Source organism: Copadichromis virginalis, linkage group LG4 (assembly GCF_057382275.1).
Source record: "Copadichromis virginalis isolate Kocher_CV1m ecotype Utaka linkage group LG4, C_Virginalis_male_GT1.1, whole genome shotgun sequence".
Taxonomy (NCBI): domain Eukaryota; kingdom Metazoa; phylum Chordata; class Actinopteri; order Cichliformes; family Cichlidae; genus Copadichromis; species Copadichromis virginalis.
Genome location: NC_140621.1, coordinates 10,447,476 through 10,464,456, shown reverse-complemented (window position 1 = coordinate 10,464,456; position 16,981 = coordinate 10,447,476). Strand labels below are relative to the sequence as shown.

The 16,981-nt window shown below is 40.9% G+C and overlaps 1 protein-coding gene across 1 annotated transcript; it reads left to right on the top strand.

The window, feature by feature from the left end:
• The first annotated feature begins 4,398 nt into the window (after positions 1 to 4,398).
• rtbdn (retbindin) lies at positions 4,399 to 16,404 on the top strand. Its single transcript, XM_085453464.1, has 6 exons — positions 4,399 to 4,671; positions 5,560 to 5,721; positions 5,841 to 5,940; positions 6,739 to 6,867; positions 7,708 to 7,804; positions 15,001 to 16,404. Exons 2-6 carry the CDS (start codon positions 5,562 to 5,564, stop codon positions 15,346 to 15,348), a joined length of 834 nt encoding a protein of 277 aa, XP_085309590.1. The 5' UTR covers positions 4,399 to 4,671; positions 5,560 to 5,561; the 3' UTR covers positions 15,349 to 16,404.
• The last annotated feature ends 577 nt before the right edge of the window (positions 16,405 to 16,981 follow it).

Here is a 16,981-nt window from a genome sequence, read left to right as displayed (position 1 = left end):
TCCCGGGAGTTAAAGGAGCTTTTCGTTGTGTCTGAACAGCAGCTGCAGTATGGAGCCCATCTCTCAGACCATGGAGGCAGCAGATGCTCATCTGCAGAGGCGTGGGTGGAGGTTTGTGACCAAACGGGGAGCCTCATCGCAGTTCGTGGGGAGCACCATGATGATCATGGCCACTTATGCCGTCACCACCCTGACTATGAACCTGGGGAAAAAAATACAGGAACGAAGATCGAGACCGAACGGCAACTAAAGATGGCCTCATCAGAGACCCGGACTCACTGCTTTCACCCTGTGATGATGTCGGCAGCAACGCCCGGAAGAGATCAGAAATGGTTGGGCTCAGCTTTGGTGCTTCATTCAACTCATCTCAACTTTCCTCTCTGAAGCTGGGAGGTGGCCTTTCACCTTAACCTGAGGTCATTATCATAAATGAGTGATGACAAATGGACGTGAATACATCACATGCACTGCTGCCATGTGACCACAGGGTGGAGAACTGGGACTACTTCATGACAACGAGCCACCAGCCCACTAGAGGCTGAATGTGTCTGACAGTTCAGACATTAAAAAACAAAGACAGTGGCATTTTCTCAACCCATTAAATGCATTTAAAGAACGATGATTAGAGCTATGTCGATGTTCTGTGACTAACAAGTAGAACTCTGATAATTTGTTCTTGTATTATGAGTTTCTTTCTTGTTTTTTTTAAATCATCAGAAAGTTGCCTTTTAAGTTTAAAACAAGCCTGTGTGACAGCAGACTGTAAAAACTGTAAAATGTCAGGTCGCTCGAGTGTTTCTTGTGAGACAGAAAATTATTGTAATGATGTGCTGAATCACTGACTTTAAATAAATGATCAAATATATTCCAGTTTTAAGATTTCTCTTTTGATTTCTGTTCAATCCAGCAAGCATTTCACGTATATAAATGAAAAAGATTTGGAGGACACAAAGTGACAGGTGCTTTGACTCCTGATGTAATGAACAAATGAATCATAGTGTGATTCTGTCTTCATCCATCTGCCAAACACTGGACTCCTGGTGACATTTGAAATGTGTCCTGTTAGCAAAAAATGGCAACTTAATTTTTTTTTTCTAAAAAAAAAAATCAACAAAAAACAAGAATTTGGTATTTGACCAGTGACATTTCTGTCAACTAAAAGGTCACTGAATTTGACCTTTTGTTAGAAAAAGCACCGAGCAGCAGTTCATTGTACCATTTAAACGGTTCAAATTATTATAAACGACGCCTCACTGAGAATATAACCCGAGATCATTTTTTCCTAAATAATGAAGGAGCTTTGAATGATTTCCCCATGTTTACAACATAATGATATCCTGATGTTGTCTTCATATAAACCACGGGGTTTCTATTTTTCCACATGGAGAGTAGGCTGAGGTTGGTTGTCACGTGGCTCGTTACCGCCACATTAGAGGACAGTGGTGAATTCTGTCGACATCACATTTTGACTGACACTTGTGAAAAATACAAAAAAACATGTTTAAAACTCATGGGATAAATAGGCAGTGAAAATGTATTGATTAAAGTCTATTTACATTTATCAAATGCCATTTTTTTACTAAAACCCCACTGATAACTATAGGAAGAACCAACTCCACATCATGACAACCAAACCCTGCTATGGGGTAGGTAGTCACAAAGTGACAGATGGCTAACTACTGGCACACAAGTTGCACTTCCATTATATGAATACAACATCATTGTATACATAAGGTCCAGAAACCTCTTGATTCTCTGGGTCTGAGCTCATTTAAAGTTAGACTGAAGTCTAAGCACCCAAAAACCTGAAATTTGTTTTGAAAATCGTTTATTGCACAGTTCAAAAGCCAGCATCTGTGACAGTTATGGGAGCACATGGCACAGGTCGTTTGAGCATCTGTGAAGGCACCATTAATCCTACTCAGATGCTGTCCTCCAGATGACATCTTTTCTCTTGCCTGCTTCATAAGACGGTGCCAAATGACATTCCAACAGCGAAAAAAAGAGTCCAAATATGCCCAGACCTGCCACTCACTGAGCACATTTGGCACATTATGAAACGAAAAAAGCAACAAAGGAGGTGGGAAACTGTTGAGCTGCTGAAATTGTATATCAAGTAATAATGAGAAAAAAGCTCTTCGAGTGTTGTTAAAAGAAGGGATGACGCAGCACAGTGGGAGGAAAAAGCCCTTATAGTAACATTTCATTTAAGTGACCGGGTTTAGATTGATTGAAATTAATTCTGTGGACACTGTGTTAACAGTTAGGACAATTAGATACTATTAAGCACAGAGGAGTGGATATCTGTATGGTATACCTCCCACACAGCCAGCATTTCAGTGCTTTGGTTTATTTGCCTTGGGTAAATTTGCACAAGTGCTACAGTGTTGTGCAAAAGCTTTATTGGTTCTGATGACACAGTATCACCTGGGATCAGTCTGATTATCAGGGAGAGCAGTGATCAGTCTGCAGCAGCAGCACCATGGAGTCACACAAAGAGACAGCCCTAATCCACAGGTGTGTGCGAGTGTACTGAGGAGATCTGGTGATGTTGGTGGTCACAGCCAATATTAATTGCAATTATTGTTTGCTCTTTGCACATGCCATCAAGCTGCTAATAAAAACTGTTTGTGAGTGCATCCTCAATTATAGCTCAACTCTGCTCATTTGCTGACTGGCTTTCATGCACTCGGGCTGATGGGCAACACTGATTGTTGTCGATTTCTGCACTCACGTTTTCCTGTTTACTTCACGTCTTTGTCCAGTTATTTGGGTATGTTTTCATGAACTCACAAATGCAATTTTCAGTCCAGCTACTTGAGCTATTAGCGCAGCCTTTCTGGTGCCCCCTTGGCCACTGTAGCACCCTCTGTTAAAAACGGCTTTTGTGCACAACATAGACCAAGAGTTTTTAGAAAGCTTCTCAACCCCCTCACCCTTTCTCTTTCCAAAATTTCATGCAGCTGCAGGACTGCTTAGAGCGTCTGCCACCCCGGGAGTAATCGGTCAGTGTATCAAATCAAAGAAGCCCTAAATGGTGGAAATGAATGTTTGGCACTCAGTGAGTCAACAACGGTGGGTGATGCTGCTTTGCCAGCTGAGGGCCAGCCTAAAGGCTCAAGCGCAGGCAGAGACCCAACCCTGTTAAATGAGAACGACAACAAGGGTACACGGAGAGCAGCCTCTGTCCTCCCTCTCTCTCCCTTCCCTGAATAGCTCCTCACAAAGGATATTGTTATTCCCTCTCTAATTACCAGCTGAAGAGCTGTTTGTCCACGTCTCACTCACTGCGCTCTCACCCCCAGAAATAAAGTGTTCTGTGGTGATGACCCTCAGCAGTTATGAAACAGTCTGGTGGACAAAAGGGCCCCGGCTAACCCTCATTGCCTCCTTCAGCAATGAGGGTCCGGTACAGTTCGCATCTCAGCTGAGTCTCCACCGAGACCATTTCATCTGCGCTCAATCTGTATGATTATTTGGCGGCCAGTCTGTCTGGTCCCTTCCTGTCCCTGCACGGTTTTGTTGCCAAAACCAATCATGTCTAAGACATGTCACCGGTTTCACAGTCTTGGTTTTAGGCTGATGTATCTAGGCCACAAGACACTCTCCATCTGCTCTTATTTGGTGGAAAGCCTTGGGAGGGCACTCAGAGAGAGAGAGAGATGCATCCAGCCAGGGATTAGGTTGGTACAGCAGGTCCAAGGGGAGGTGAGATTAAAAGCCAGGAGCAATAAAACACACGGTGGAGAAATAAGTCATGTCTGTCTACCCAAACTACGAGGCAGTCCTTGAGCAAATCTAAAATTGATAACATGCTTTTGGAGAATTCAACCTCTGCTAGTACTTCCAGTAAGGTCACTGACTCCTATTTTTTTATTTTCTTTCACACAAATGACCCACATGCATCCTCTAAAACACAAGAGAAAAATAAGGTGCACTAAACTCTGCCTTTGAGTTTGCAGTGCGCAGCAGCTTCGCGGTGAGTTCACGGTGTTTTGTTCCCGCAGAGATTTGTGTTCACTGTCCTCAGCATATCATGCGGTATTAAATCTCAGCTGTACCCTCCTCTGACCCTGTTATCTGAAAAAAAAAAAAGAAGTCCTGACCTCACTGTGTGTATGTGAATATGGAGGACAGGTGTGACTCAGCACCACCTGCGATTGAGCCTGTAAAAATGAAGGGCAGTTAAGTTGAACGCTCGCGTGTTTTCATGACATTTCATTTCTCCCGTTTTTCCAACCAAAGGCATTACTCGGAAGGGTAGAAGGAAAGCTGATAACAAGGAGGATTTGGTAAACATCCTATTGGGAGATTAACAAAGAGGGAGTCCGGTCTTTTCTGTGTGTGTGTGCGTGCGCGCATGCAACGGAGGGAGGGATGGAGAGAGAGAGAGAGAGAGGGCTTCCCAGAATGGGGCAGAGCAGGGAGGGGGTGAGTTGCCTGCTGGACGGGACTGAAACGTCCTTCATATAAACCGGTGACAAAGTGGCGAGCAGTGGGCCCCCGGGCGGCAGAGATCAGAGCCAGTACACAGACGCAGAGACCGAGAAGAGGAGACCGAAGCACCGAGCAGCGCGCACGGCGGTGACTGGAGCCACAGCAACACAACGAGGAGACCCGCGAACACAACCAAACTAATCCGGACGGAGCCGCATTTATTCCCGCCTACAGGTAAAACCCACATGGATGTGCGGAGAGACTAAGCTCCACCGGGTTTTTGTAATCTTGAGGTACAATTTAGAAGAAGAATATCCACACAGAGGGTCACACCTCTTAGCCTACCTGTTCGCGCGATGTTGGATGGATATTTTGTAGCAGATGGGGTTTGTCTTCTCCTGTCTATAAACTCACTAATGAGCCCGCGACCCCACCCCCCTTTCCCCATAACTGCGCTTTAAAATCTTTGACTCGCAGCTTTTTGGAGCATTAAAATGATCTGCGTAGACTTTTAGTTGTAGTTTTGAAGCCTTCACGTGTGCTTTGTTTCCTTCTTAATAACCGACAGAAAAAAAATTCTGAAAAGCTGTAAAGGAGAGAAAAAGGTTATTTCTACATTATATTTTCAGCGGCTCTCTCATGCGTAAAGTCGGGGCCACCTGCTCGGGGCCATGTCCCCGCGTTCAGCAGATTTGTTTGATCGCGTCATGTAGGCAACACATCGACCGCAAGCCTGTCAGATTAAACGACTACGCATGTCAGCCATGTCAGCACAGTGCCTTAGTTCCAACTAATTAGGCTCACCCTGTCTATACTAGGTCACCACACAGAGAGCTCAACATGGAGCTAAACAGCCGGCGCTGGTATCTCACTTATACTCTGTAACTCAGCGTATGCCATAAGACTGACTCTGTGGGTGGATGGAACAGATTTAATTGCAGCCTTTTGCATCCATTATGTTTGATTCCCACCCCTCTAGCAAACCTTTCAGTTATTATTGTTATTATTATTTGACGTAGTGCAAACCATTTAGTTCTGTTTTTGTAATGATTCGGGACTGTGTGTGTGTGTGTTGTTTTTTTTCTATGCTGAACACTCTTGTTCATGTGTTTGTATCTACAGAGATGGACCTCACCTCATCCTCTTCGCTATTAATTTGCGTGGTTTTGGCGGCCGCCCTGATTGGCGGGACCCGCTCGGAGGGGGTGTGTCTTCAAGATGGTAAACACAAGGCCACGCCCAGCCCGGAGCCACACCTGACGGAGTGCTCTCTGTATGCAGACAGTGAGTGATCTCATTTTCATAGTCTGTAAATCTTGGAGATGTTGGAGAACAAATTAAATCTCAAATTAAATCTAAGAACAGGCCCACGTTGATGTGTTTCTCTCTTGTTGCTGCTACAGATAGCTGCTGCACACAAGAACAAATCCAGGACATCTCTCATGTTCCTTCTGCCAATAATCAGAATGAACCCTGGGACAAGTGTGGGTCCCTCAGCCCTGAGTAAGCCTTAACCACCCTTCTAGTGTCCTCAATATTTTATGCATCTGCTGTTTTAGCCCGTTGTTGCCTCTTAATGGTGATATTTTACTGCTTCAGTTATCCATTTGTATTTTTATCAGTATTTTCAGTCTCATCAGACTGCTGTTGTCAGGAAAAAGCTAAAAACCACCAATTAATGACTGGTGGAGACCAAAAATTGACCTAAAAGAGAGTCACTACTGAATTTAAAGTCATCAGGTGTCCAGAAATACAACTAGAAATGACAAGTTTGAACATGAGCTGTTTAAGCCGAGAGATAATATGTAAAATAAGTCAATATTATAGTTGTTTTTATTGCTACATATTAGCTTAAAATCACTAGTGCTTGCTTTTATTAGCTTATTTCACATTTAATGGCTTTGTGTTTGATCTAGTTCTTCATTGGCTCTGTATAATCTATCGTTAACAGTAAGGGCCTGTGCATGTAGTCAGTACAGAATTTTAGTGTGTTAGTGGAGCCAATAAGGATGGATTTTCTGAAATAACAAACGGCACCTTAGACAAAGAGGCTGCCAGTTTACAGACAGCAACAGCAAACACATGATCAAGTAGGTCAAATTGAAAGAGGCATTTAAGTAGCATTAACCAAAGCTGGGCAAACATACTTAAGGGATCAACAGCAGCAATGATACTAATCAACTGCTCGTACTCCCCATCTTATTTAACGTTGTTTTCTTGACCTGTCTTGTGACCGGCTGTTCCAAGTTTAATACAGACTTCGCTGGTCAGTAACAAACATGACCTCTTGTGTCTTCCCAGGTGTGAAGGCTTCCTGAAGCGCGTGCTGTGTTTTTACCGCTGCTCCCCTGACGCTGCTCGCTGGCCTCATCCTCAGCGCAGCTCATACATCCAGGCTGTTCCTCTCTGCCATAGCTTCTGCCGTGATTGGTGAGGCTGCCAAGCACGTTACCAAACAAACTAAAGTCTAAATCCTCTGTCAGCGAAGGGATCCCTATCTTGGACAACAGCATACTGTGCTAAGATAGAGTGTCCAATAAAACTGTATGTTTTATTTTTTTTATTTTTTAAGAAGGTGGCAAACACACAAAGCCTAACACAAACAGCTTCATTTCATGGGTCCTATGTAAGAAAAAAAAAAGAAAGAAAGAAAGAAAGAAAAAATGAGACAACACTGGAAAGATAAGTGTAAGAGTGTTGTAAAGAATTAAAGGGCTGCTCTCTGCAAAAATACTTAAAAATTACTTAACATTTTGGAAAATATTCTTTTTGCCTTTTCTGTTAAGAGTTGGCTTAGGATGAATGATGCTACTAGAAGCTTGTTAGCTTAGCACAGACACTAGAAAATGTGGCTTTATTCAAGTACATTTGAAAAATATATATAAGTTCAGAAAGATACTCCAGAAACTTATAGATCCTAGAGTCTAACAGCTCATTAAAACACCGCTTGTCGCTTTCACACTGGATTTTTGTGAACATTAGACAAACAACATAAGGATTAACAAGCTTACGATGCGCTATTTCCAGTCTTAATACTCAGCTTATGTAAGAAGCTGCTGGTAACTTTATATTTAGCATGAAAGTGAAATCTTTTCATTTTAAGCTCCGAAAGAAAGTCGCTAAGATGTTATTTTTTTTTATTGGTTTTTGTTAAATTTATCTAGCTCAGGTAAAAAATAAAAAATAAATCTCAAGAGAAATCATTTAAATAAAAGAGTAATTGTTTGTTTTGTCATTTACATTTTTCAACATTCACATTTGTTCTTTCAGGTTTGATGCCTGCAGGATGGATTTGACTTGTGCCCGTAACTGGGCCAGAGACCCCAGGGGACAGAACTGCACTGGAAACTGTGTTCAGTATCAGCAGGTAGGCTTTAAGCAAGATTAACAAGTTAACCGGATATATTGAACCTAAAGCTATTTTTGTCTTTAGACTGGGTTTTTTTGGTTACATGGCAACTAATAGAAAATGGATAATAAAACTGATTAGTCTACTAGATTTTCTTGCAGAGAATAATCAATAAATAAAATAAATTTCATTTTGGCTGAAGTGTGAAAAGGCTGGGCCCTGCTTCAGTGGGCAGAGGCCAGCTGGGTGATTGAAAAAGAGTGACAAACGGGTGCTGGTGTGCGCAGCTGAGACCAGCAGCAAAATGACTCACGCTTCACAGGCAATGACACTCTATCTATAGACCATGTCCAATGGTGCAGTGGTGCATGAAGAAGTAAATATACACATAAAGGGACCTGTTTTTTTTTTTTTGTTTTTTTTTCTCACATTTTTATTTTTATTTTTGGACTCTCACCTATTTCATAATTCAGAAAAATATCTGTTCCATCTTCAACCTTGGTGCAATCTCTTAGTCCATCTACTGCAAGAAACAAGTCGTTTTAACTCCTCTCACATCTTTCAGGCAAGCTTTCTTCTGATTGGCTCCTCCTCATAATAAAAATGTTTAAATAGTAGGTGGGTGGATCTTATGGGCTCACATTCCCCTTCTCTACAATGTCAAACTTCTCCTCCTTTGATACACATGAAAATCAGACATCTGTTCTCTCACTTTGCACATCTATTCAATTTCAATGAAATTATACATATAACACCAAACACAATAATAGTCACATCAGTAATGCAGAGAAAACTCCAGGCGACCCCCTATGAGCAAGCACTTGGAGACAGTGGGAAGGAAAAACTCCCTTTTAACAGGAAGAAATCTCTGGCCGAACCAGGCTCGAGGAGGTGGGGTCATCTGCAGTGACTTGTTGAAGGTTGGGAGTATACAATAAAGTACTGTAGTTTTTAGCATAAGCCAGAGTTTGTCGCTGTTAGCTCATCTTGTTTTAAAGTGAAACTTGACTGTTCTCCATTGATTTTTTTTTTTGTTTTTCTCTGACTATCTGAAGAGAAGCAAATACTTCCTGGGTCCTCTGATTGGCTTCCCAACATCAGACAGGGATATCATGCCTTTGCTATACTTAGAAGGGGAAAAAATAGCACTTCTACCTGTTTCTGCACTCTCCAATGTCAGGATGTCTGTTGTGCATCAGAGGGGATTTAGATGTGAATATATGCAAAGCCTGCTAGAAAATAAGTAGGTATACACCACACACCACTCATATATCTTAATATATCCGAGAGTGTGCTTTCTCTTGATTTCACTCGCATTTATCTCAAACAAGCACAGGGAGAGAGAGCGAGAGGACCACAGTGACAGATGAGCACACAGCCGCCAGGCCTATTAAGGCTGTCTGGGGGATATTAGATGATTATTGGAAATTACACATTTGTGAGAAGAGAGTAAAAGCAAAAAGAGACGTTTGGGGAGTGTTTGAGTGTGTCTCTGTCACGGTGTGTTTTCTGTGCTTTTATTGGCCCATTTTAATGTAGGGCAACACTAATGGTGCAAAAAATACTTCCAATAAATTTAAGCAGCTCTCAAAACAGAGTGTTTCAGACAGCTCGTCGGTACGCATTCAGTGCATTCAAGCAAACTAGCCCTCTTTACAGGGGCCACAAACAAGTGGCTGCCTCCCGTTTTTGGAGGTCAAAACGGTAACACTTTGTGTTTTCCTCCTCAGCCAGCAGAGATGGGAGATTTCACCTCAGACCTGCTGCACACAAGCAGCCGCTCAGACATCACACTAAAACACTCTCAGCTCCACTCCACCCAATGTTGGTGCACGTGGGTGTCTGCTGGATAAACACACACCCATACAGTTATTATTTGTAAAAGCTGAAAGCAGTAGATGTCGATTTGCATAGAGACAAGCGGATACTTTTAAAAGCATGCATAAGCACCCGCAGACACATCCTTTGCATGCAAAAATCCCTCTGGCACGCTCACTGTCTCGCTCTCTTTTTGTACTCATTGGTTACATTATTTGCCAGCCAAGGTCTGATTTATCTCAGCATTAGACACTTTTTTTTCCCTGCTCCTGATGCAGTGGGAATGAGGTTATGTCTACAAAGAACAGCACAGAACGTCTGTGCTTGAACAACAACAACAGCATCTGTCGATAAGATATAGTGAACTAATGGTTTGTAGGGATTGGGGGGAAATGCTATAGATTTCAAAGATACCAGTAGAAGCTTAGCTTGGATAAAAGGGAAGAAATGGTAGCAAATTTAGCTGGACCTGTCCTATTAAATTACCTGTATAATTAAATAGTAGTAATACTTTATTTTGCAATATTCATACAAGGTTCTTATGTGAACATGGCCAAAAAAGCTGAATAATAGCCATTTAGTAATAGCAGAAATATTGCATCTTCCATTCACTGCATTGCTTTGTAAGTTTGTGGCCCTGAAAAATTGGAAAACGAGAAACCACAAACCTACACAGCAGTTAGGATTTTTTTTTTCTTCTGGTCTAGTGTTCTGTCATTGAAAAATAAGAATCAACCCTGGCTCAGATTTTTCATCTAAAAACAAAGGGAAAATGACATGTTGTTTGAGGAATTTAGTTGTTGTTCATCATAGTTGCTTTTCTATAAAAGTGGTGGTGTTTCCATCATCATTTTATCTGCCTGTCTCATGGCTCCATCTAACCTGTGTTCCCATTCTTAAGTCTACCTAAAGTAATTAAGTACAATACAGTAATGCTAAGTCAGCCTTAAAAACAAATGTAATTCTTTGTCGCTTCTTCTTCCAATCATCCACATTTGTCATGATGTCATTAATTCAAATTATCGTATTGTCATTTAGCAGCTTAGATCTAAAGCAGGAGTGTCAAAAATAAGGCCCGAGAGCCAAAATCTGGTAAAGACACCAGTTTGCCCCACTGGACGGTTTTGGAAAATGTTTGGAAACAGTATTTTCATAGTTTTTCGAATGATGAAGACCTCATACTGCACCAAAGTATTAACCAATAGATAAACAGTTACTTGCAAGAAAAGGGGGCGGGTATTTTCTTAAATTACAGAAAATTCTGTCCAATGAGCTACAAGACCCTTTTGTGTAATTTTACCCCGTATTTCTTACAATTTCAGCCCAAAAAGTCATGCTAACAGATTTCTTAAATTGCTACAGCAGCATTTCTTTATGACACACAAAAACGTGAGATGTAGTGTTGAAACTGCTCTTCTTTGTGCACTTTTCTTCTCATGTTAGATATGTCCAGTGAAACTTATTTACACAGACAGGAAGGCGAGTTTCTCACCGGTCCGGCGCTCTTAAGATCAAAGTGGCTCACATTGTAAAATGAGTTTGACATCCCTGATTTAAAAGTACTATCCTTTCAAATAATGGACATTACAACTGTCATTGTACTATGCTATGAATAATTTGATCACAGATTCTAATAGTATTATTCCAAATTTCATTTCTTCAGTCATTCATATACTGAGATTAGTTTTTATTGGTTTAGTCAAAAAACTCATTCTGATCATGACTGAAAGCTAAAATAATTTCTTCTGTTGCTTTTTTTTTTTTTTTTTTCTTTTTTTGCACATCAGGTGTAATGTGTTCGGTTTCGGATGGTGAAGGGCAGAATTAAATAAGGGCGAAGAGGACAGCGCAGAGCCCCAGGAAATTTCTGTATCTCACTTATTTGATCACACCATGTCATCTAAAGCCACTCGTGCTCATACTGAATTAGCTTTGGCAGCAAACCACGTCCGCCTGAGGAATAGTGGAAGTGTGTGTGTGTGTGTGTGTGTGTGTGTGTATACCTTTGTATGTGTTATAGGGTTGCTGCGATAAGACCTAAGTGTCAGACAGAGAGCTTGTAGTGGCGAGAAATAGCCATCATCCTGTTTGTCCTTCCAACACGGTAAACATATTACTTTTTTTTTTTTTCTTCTTCTCTGAGCACTCTGCGTGACTCAGTCTTAATCCCCCAACAGACAGGAGGATGAAAGGAAGCAGACATTTGGGTGGGGGTGTGCTACAGAGAAACAGGGGAGAGATGTACAAACAGTGAGTGCAGCAAAAAGCAAGGGGCGGTGGAGGTGGGAGGGGTACAAGAGTAGGTGATGGTTACTTGGCAGCACATCTTAATGACTGGTTATGAGGCTGTCACTGGGGAGAGAGATCGAGAGCTTAAACACAGAAAAGCGAGTGTGTGTGTGTGTGTGTGTGTGTGCGCGCAACTGAAACTTTGCTAATTTGCTTTCCTAACTATTTCTAAGCTTGTAGGCATAAACCATTTACAGCTAAACGGCTTAAATGTTGAATTGTGATTTGGTGTTACTTGTGCAGTATCCCCCCTTTAATCCGTATTTGTGTCTTATTAGAAGAGGAGCGCCTTTTTCCTTTTTTTTCCCCCCCCTCTTTTCACGCCCCAGAAACTCTGGTGCTAATGTCAGCAGTAACTAGACTTTCCCCTCAGAGTATAACTTTATAAAGACAGAGAGTGCTGTAATGAATTTTCTGTCAGACGGAGACACAAAAGGTGCTGCCAGCAAACTTTTCAGATTCTGCTCTGCGCGGCTTGTCGGGGACTGCAAAGGTGGCACCGAGATGAATTCTTTCAGATACAAGTGCGAGCTTTTCAAGGTCGTGTCTTGTGATTTGCTTTCAAGGCTGGTGTAGGTGAAGGGAGGCAGGAGAGGCAGACAAAAGCAGCCTGTGAGAGCAGCTGCCCGGCGCCTGCAGCTCCCCTCTTACACCTGGAACAGGTGCTTTGTTCAAGGCCAGTGCTGCTCTGAGATGGAAAAGTCAATAAATGCTAATGTTACACAGCAGCAGCAGCGTGTAACAATAATGCTTCAGTTAATGGATTTTACACTTTCACATAAATAGTGTAACATATGCCCTTTATCATACATCTTTTGCAAGATTAAATCCCAGAATCTGAAATTTTGCTTGCTCGTTAATAATAATAATGGATTGCATTTATATAGCGCTTTTCGGGACCCTCAAAGCGCTTTACAATACCACTATTCATTCACTCTCACATTCATACACTGGTGGAGGCAAGCTACAGTTGTAGCCACAGCTGCTCTGGGGCAGACTGACAGAAGCGAGGCTGCCATATCGCGCCATCGGCCCCTCTGGCCAACACCAGTAGGCGGTAGGTGAAGTGTCTTACCTAAGGACACAACGACCGAGACTGTCCAAGCCGGGGCTCGAACCGGCAACCTTCCAATTACATGACGAACACCCAACTCTTGAGCCACGATCGCTGCTGTGCTGCTGGGCTACATATGAAATGCTGTGTTTGCAATATATTCTGTTTTATTTGAACAACAGTTAACCTTTGTTATTCTTTTCTGAACCGAGCATCTTTTATCACATTTCAGGCCTGCTTTCAGGAAAAAATGGGTGTGTATCAGACGTTAGCGATTTCTGCTTTTAAAGCTCACCTTTGGTCGTCAATTCATGTTTCTTGGCATATATTGAGGTGTCAAATGTCATCATTAAGGGCACATGGGGAGGTCGTTTTTTTAGGGGGGAAAGAGTTAAGAGTAACATAATTCTGCAGGTCTGACATATAATTAGAAAATTAGGAGGAAAAGCAAAAAGCTGTGTAAGAGAATACACAGCTTTCCTTTCCAAGCATACCTGGGCAAGATGAAGGATTCATAGCTTCACTTTTAAATACTGAGCATGACTCTAACAGTTACTATGGTAATACTTGTACACTACTGTTCAGTGGTAAGTTGTAGGTTTTACTTCGATACATGTATTTAATAGCAGCTGAAACTGTTAGTTGCATTAAGGCAAAAAACATTTTGCTTTTAAATGTGCTGGTGCATTTTTGTATACGAGACACGTGAGATTGTTTTTAAGAAAATGTGTCCAAAAATGCACATTTGGATGTTTGTTTAACCCTGTAAAGTCTGAACCCTGAAATAATTGCCAGAATCTTTTTTTTTTTTTTTTTTTTTTTTAAAGTGGGAGTGTTTATTGAACCTTCTGACAAATTAAAAAAAGAACAACCAAAAAACATAAATTTGCATTATTTAATTTTAATTGTATCATGTTTGTTATACCTGGAATTTTGTGCAATTTAAAAGTCACACTGATGATGTAGAGGCTTCAAATATAATACATGTTAAAGAGTTAAATGTTACATTTTCCCCTAGGATTTTATTCAAGCTAGTCTTTAAATGCTTTAATCAAATTAAATAAAACATTACATATAATACAAGAAATACATAATTTAATTTATTCAAAAGGAGGTTGTCTGTCATTTCGTATTTTTGCCTTCTAATAATAGTTTCCTTTTTTTTTTAAAAAAGTAAAATATATATTTTTGTAGATCTTTTTTTAAAGCACTGTTTGTATGCTGAAGGGTTTAATTTATTCTATAAATCAGACTCTTTTAATCTTAAAACCATGCAGAACAAATGATTTTTCGCCTTGTTCCTCTGATTTACATCAAAAAAAAATGTACAAAATCCCATCAGTGGGAAAAAAAAGAAAAAGAAAAACTTTGTGTAATGTGCCAGCAAAATGAAGAACCGCTAACTCTGAAGCCAGCTCTACCCAGTGTTCAGATTTCTGTTATGGAAATTTATGCAAATCTGGGCATTAGTAGATTGTGCTGAATCTGAATATTTAAACATTACAGAAAACTGTGAATAGAAAAAAATAATCACCTTATGCTTTGCGGTGGTATCTAGTTAACATTTTCCCCTTTTCATTATTTTATTTTATTTTTTTAATTAAAAGGTCTGCACGTCCACATGGGTGTTTTCAGTCTTGTAACTGTAAGGTACCGACTTTTTGTGCCTACCATTTATGTAGTGCTACATCACAGCAGTTGCCTCAAGGAGCTTTCTATTGTAAGGTAAAGAACCTACAGATGTAAAGGGAAAAACCCCAACAATCAAATGAGCAAACAATTAGCAAAAGTGGGAAGTAAAAACTCCCTTTTAACAGGATGAAACCTCAGTTCTGTTGGAGGTGAGTGCAGAGAGGCAGTATAAAGCTTCTCTGTGGTTTGTGTGAGGGTACCAGCAGAAATGATAAAGATGTAATAAAACACTTGCTTTTTGTTTTCTAATATTTGGTATTAAAGCTGAATTCTGAATGCTGGCACTAAAAGTCAAGGTTGTATCTCTGTGGATGGCAGAGAAAAATAATCTGCATAAATTTTGTGTTCTGCACACCTACAGATGTACCAGCACGGCAGAGATCTCTGCGAAAGCCTGTGGGGTGATGCCTTCATGACGGTCGAGGATGAGCCGGAGGAGGTTGGAGAGGCCGGAGAAATCGGAGTGGATGTCGAAGGCGTTCGTCCCTGCGGCTGCCTGACTCTCAGCCCCTCGGACAAGGACGTGATCGCCGCTCTCAGAGCCCAGCAAGACGACCCGGAGGAGCTGGATACCACCAAGACCGGCTTGCCTCAGTACCGGGCCCCTTGCCAAGCCAAGCTGCCCGTGCAGCCCAGAATGGGAAACTCCGTGCTGCGTAAGCGCTCGGTGGAAGTGGAAGACGTGGAGGGGAGTGGCAGCGGTTTGTAGATGGTGATACATGTATTCTTAGTGATAATCCTCTAGATCGTCATATACAAAAATCAATCCCTTGAAAGGGAGTTATATCCTTTCTCCTCTAACTAAACTAAACCATACAAATTTAAGCTCTCATTACTATCTTCAAATCGCAGGCATAACTTCTTTGATTTACAAAAATAATCTGATAATCTGATTTAAGTGACAAGCTTATGAACACCCGATCGATTCTTTGAACAGCCAGGATTAAACGAAACACCAAGAAAATTTTTTCAAATGAATTTAAGAAGACTACTCAAAGCTGAGTAGTCTCAATATTTTGAAAGGGCTCAATAACAAATACACTTAAGACATCCCATGATGGCTGCAAAATGTTTTTATTGCCAGCTATCAAGAGCATCTTTAGTGGGAATTTGCTTTTATGGCTCAGTGTAACATGTGGTCACATGGTAAAAGTCCTGCAGTATTAGCACTTCTGCATGAGTCAAACATGTCAAACCCAAAGTACTACATTTCATGACAATGTTGAAAACAATATATCACCATCCCGCTACTTACCGTATCTCAACTGTCTACTAGCTGGCTTTGATTTGTGCTTTAGTCACTTGTTAAATGCATTAATTAGTCCTGTGATTCCATAATGTGCAGTCTGCTTGTCATGGAGTTTATGATAGTGGAGAACGTCAAAAGTTTTAATCATAATTTTGAATGTATCTGAGATTTTTCCAACACAGTTAACTGACCTGAAAGCAAGTGTTCTGGTATGAGAACAACAGCGCCTAATACCTGAGGGGAAGGTTTAGTATTCAGAAACAACATCGGAGTAAATCAGCAGGGGCCGCATCCGTGCCAGATAAGGTTGCTCCGGTAGTTCGGTCATGTATCACTGATGTACTGTGGGTGTTTTATAAGTAGGCCATGTGTTTCTACAGTTGGGAACTGTTAGATGTAAATGTTTTATAAGAAAACAAAAAGGGAGAACTAATTTGTTTGATTTACCATAAGCTTGCTGAAATGGGTGTTTCTGTGCTTTTCTTTTCATTCTCAATAAAAACATTTCTAAACATTCCCGATGTTTCACGTGCCTTTTTTGTGGTTTCTCTCCCTTTTTTCTTTTAGTTTACTTTATATAGTAGGTGAGATTTCATACATGCTTTCTGGTAACAGCAGGTACAGTGGGGCAAAAAAAGTATTTAGTCAGCCACCGATTGTGCAAGTTCCCCCACTTAAAATGATGACAGAGGTCAGTAATTTTATCTTCTATTTTTATCATTGTGTATATTTCCAGTTTTTATCTGTTGTACAGTGTCCTTGGGTGCTTTGAAAGGCGCTATTTAAATAAAATGTATTATTATTATTATTATTATTAGTAATTTGCACCAGAGGTACACTTCAACTGTGAGAGACAGAATGTGAAAAAAAAAAATCCATGAATTCACATGGTAGGATTTGTAAAGAATTTATTCGTAAATCAGGGTGGAAAATAAGTATTTGGTCACCTCAAACAAGGAAAATCTCTGGCTCTCACAGACCTGTAACGTCTTCTGTATGAAGCTTTTCTGTCCCCCACTCGTTACCTGTATGAATGGCACCTGTTTGAACTCATCATCTGTATAAAAGACACCTGTCCACAGCCTCAAACAGT